The sequence below is a fragment of the Camelina sativa genome, chromosome 16, assembly GCF_000633955.1.
Source record: "Camelina sativa cultivar DH55 chromosome 16, Cs, whole genome shotgun sequence".
NCBI classification, from domain to species: Eukaryota; Viridiplantae; Streptophyta; class Magnoliopsida; order Brassicales; family Brassicaceae; genus Camelina; species Camelina sativa.
Genome location: NC_025700.1, coordinates 21,825,218 through 21,827,562, shown reverse-complemented (window position 1 = coordinate 21,827,562; position 2,345 = coordinate 21,825,218). Strand labels below are relative to the sequence as shown.

General features: G+C 40.3%; 2 protein-coding genes across 2 annotated transcripts in view; one reads left to right on the top strand and one right to left on the bottom strand.

Moving 5' to 3' along the window:
* Positions 1-2,345, top strand: part of LOC104751728 (VQ motif-containing protein 9-like) — a 5,089-nt gene that overhangs the window by 1,026 nt on the left and 1,718 nt on the right. Inside the window, exon 2 of the mRNA XM_010473744.2 lies at positions 1-498. Coding sequence (XP_010472046.1) covers positions 1-498 — 498 coding nt within the window. The remainder of the gene's footprint in view (positions 499-2,345) is intronic.
* Positions 1,153-2,345, bottom strand: part of LOC104751729 (14-3-3-like protein GF14 omega) — a 4,983-nt gene continuing 3,790 nt past the window's right edge. Inside the window, exons 2-5 of the mRNA XM_019238392.1 lie at positions 2,202-2,300; positions 1,901-2,023; positions 1,623-1,739; positions 1,153-1,513 (exon numbers count right to left, since the gene is read on the bottom strand). Coding sequence (XP_019093937.1) covers positions 1,445-1,513; positions 1,623-1,739; positions 1,901-2,023; positions 2,202-2,300 — 408 coding nt within the window. The 3' untranslated portion in view covers positions 1,153-1,444. The remainder of the gene's footprint in view (positions 1,514-1,622; positions 1,740-1,900; positions 2,024-2,201; positions 2,301-2,345) is intronic.

The window sequence follows — 2,345 nt, the reverse complement described above, 5'->3', positions numbered from 1 at the left end:
TAAACGACGCTCTCATCCCTCACATGAATCAAAACTGGACCGGCGGTGGGTTTAACCTTCGACCGACGGCGCCGCTTTCTCCTCTCCCGCCTCTTCCTCCCGTTCACGCGGCGGCGGAATCTCCGGTCTCTTCGTACATGCGTTACCTTCAGAACTCCATGTTCGCGATCGATTCGAATCGTAAAGACTTCTCTGGGTTATCTCCGTTAGCTCCTTTGGTCTCACCTCGTTGGTACCAACAACAGCAGCAGGAAAACGCTCCGCCGTCGCAAAACAGTCTCCCGCGACCACGTCCTCCTCCACCTTCCGCCGCTTCCGGAATAGTCTCGCAGACGACGCCGACATCGATTCCTGCGCCTCCACCGTTTGGGTGTTTGAATTCGCCTAAATCGCCATACGGATTACTCTCACCGAGCATACTTCTATCGCCAACGTCAGGTCAATTAGGGTTCCCGGTGTCTCCGACGACGGTGCCGCTTCCTAGTCCTAAATACAAAGGTCGCTGATCAGAAAAACGTCGGAAACCCTCTTGTCGGTCAACTTGACAAACGTCGTCGTTTTGACCATCACGACAAAATTCCCTTTGTTCTTTTTGTACATCATTAGTGGAGTGGTGTGAATCATTTGTTTTTTTTTTTTTTTTTTTTAATTAACTCCAAATTACTTAAATCTGTATTTCTTTTTAAACTTTCTATTGTTGTTCATGTTGGAAACAAAGAGTAGGAAAAAGAAAGGTATACACATTTGCAACTCTATTGAAAATTCTCTTACAAGTTCGCCATTATCATGATCAAAATTGCATACACATGTTTGTTTCATATTTAATAGTTTTTTGATTGATTTGCTCACTGGTAACGCCATTGGATAGCTATACCGATCACTGAACTGTTTCTTTCGTTGAATATTTGTTTTTGGCTCTGATGCTTTCATTTTCAGTTGAAACTTCAAACTCTGACGAGATCATTAATTTTCAACCTGTATTAATAGTGTAAATGACTAAAAGAGTGTCTATACTTAAATAGTTCTTTTGAAAGGTATTCTTTAGATAAATCAAGTTGATGATTGATCTTCAGACCAGGTAAAGTAATTGGCTTTTATACAGTCCAATCAACTAGTCTGCTTTTAAGAATGAGGACAATCTACGCCACAAGATAAGAGACAAGAGACTGACTTCATGATCTTCAAATTGATGAGAAAACAAAGAAAAAGGTTTCAATTGCATAGACATTGAAAACGATAACAACCAAAAATAAAAAGAGAAAGAAAATCAAGCAAAAGAGATAATAAAAAAAGAAGATGATTGATGATGGGTTCGGACTTGCCACAAATATGATGAATGAATAATAAGCTTTTGAAGATAAGCGAAATGGCAAGAGCGACCATTTAGATGATTAAGAAAAAAACATATGGACGAGAAAAGAAGAAATTCCAAACACTCAAAAGATCACTGCTGTTCCTCGGTCGGTTTTGGAGCTGCTGCTGCTGCTTCCTTGATCTCATCCGCAGCATCATCCTAATGTGATCATATCCCCCCCAAATTACAGAATTTAGTCAATGAAATACGGAATCATCCATTTACTAAAAAACAAAAAGAACAACCAAGGATTGTAAAGACAACAAACCTGCATATCGGATGTCCAGAGAGTAAGGTTATCACGAAGAAGCTGCATGATCAAGGTACTGTCTTTGTATGATTCTTCACCAAGAGTGTCCAACTCCGCTATGGCTTCATCAAAGGCCTTGATAGAACAACAACAAAAAACCAGTCACATTCATTTCCTTGAGATAAACAGAAACAAATGATATATAAAGCACGGATCCATGAGGTCAACTTTTATGGCAATTCCCAAATTCCACATTAGAAAAAAAAAAATGAAAGATGAGTAGCGGATTCAAATACCTGTTTGGCGAGGTTGCAAGCACGATCAGGAGAATTGAGGATCTCGTAATAGAACACAGAGAAGTTCAATGCAAGACCGAGACGAATTGGGTGAGTTGGAGCAAGCTCTGCATTGGCAATATCCTGCAATAATAGAGAGTATCATCACATTATAATAAGATCAAAACCAATTCAATCTCAAGATCTTATTCTAACCTAATCCCGAAATCAGAGTAATCTAATGAATCAACATCAACAGATCAGAGGCACAATTCAATTAAACACTAGATCTGAGATTGAGAAGAGAAAGAAAGAAAGGAACCTGAGCGGATTTGTAAGCGGAGAGAGTGTGTTCAGCGGCGTCTTTCCTCTCTTGAGCAGTCTTGAACTCAGCCAAGTACCTGTGGTAATCACCCTTCATCTTGAGGTAAAAGACCTTGGAATCGCCAGAAGCAGCGGCAGGGAT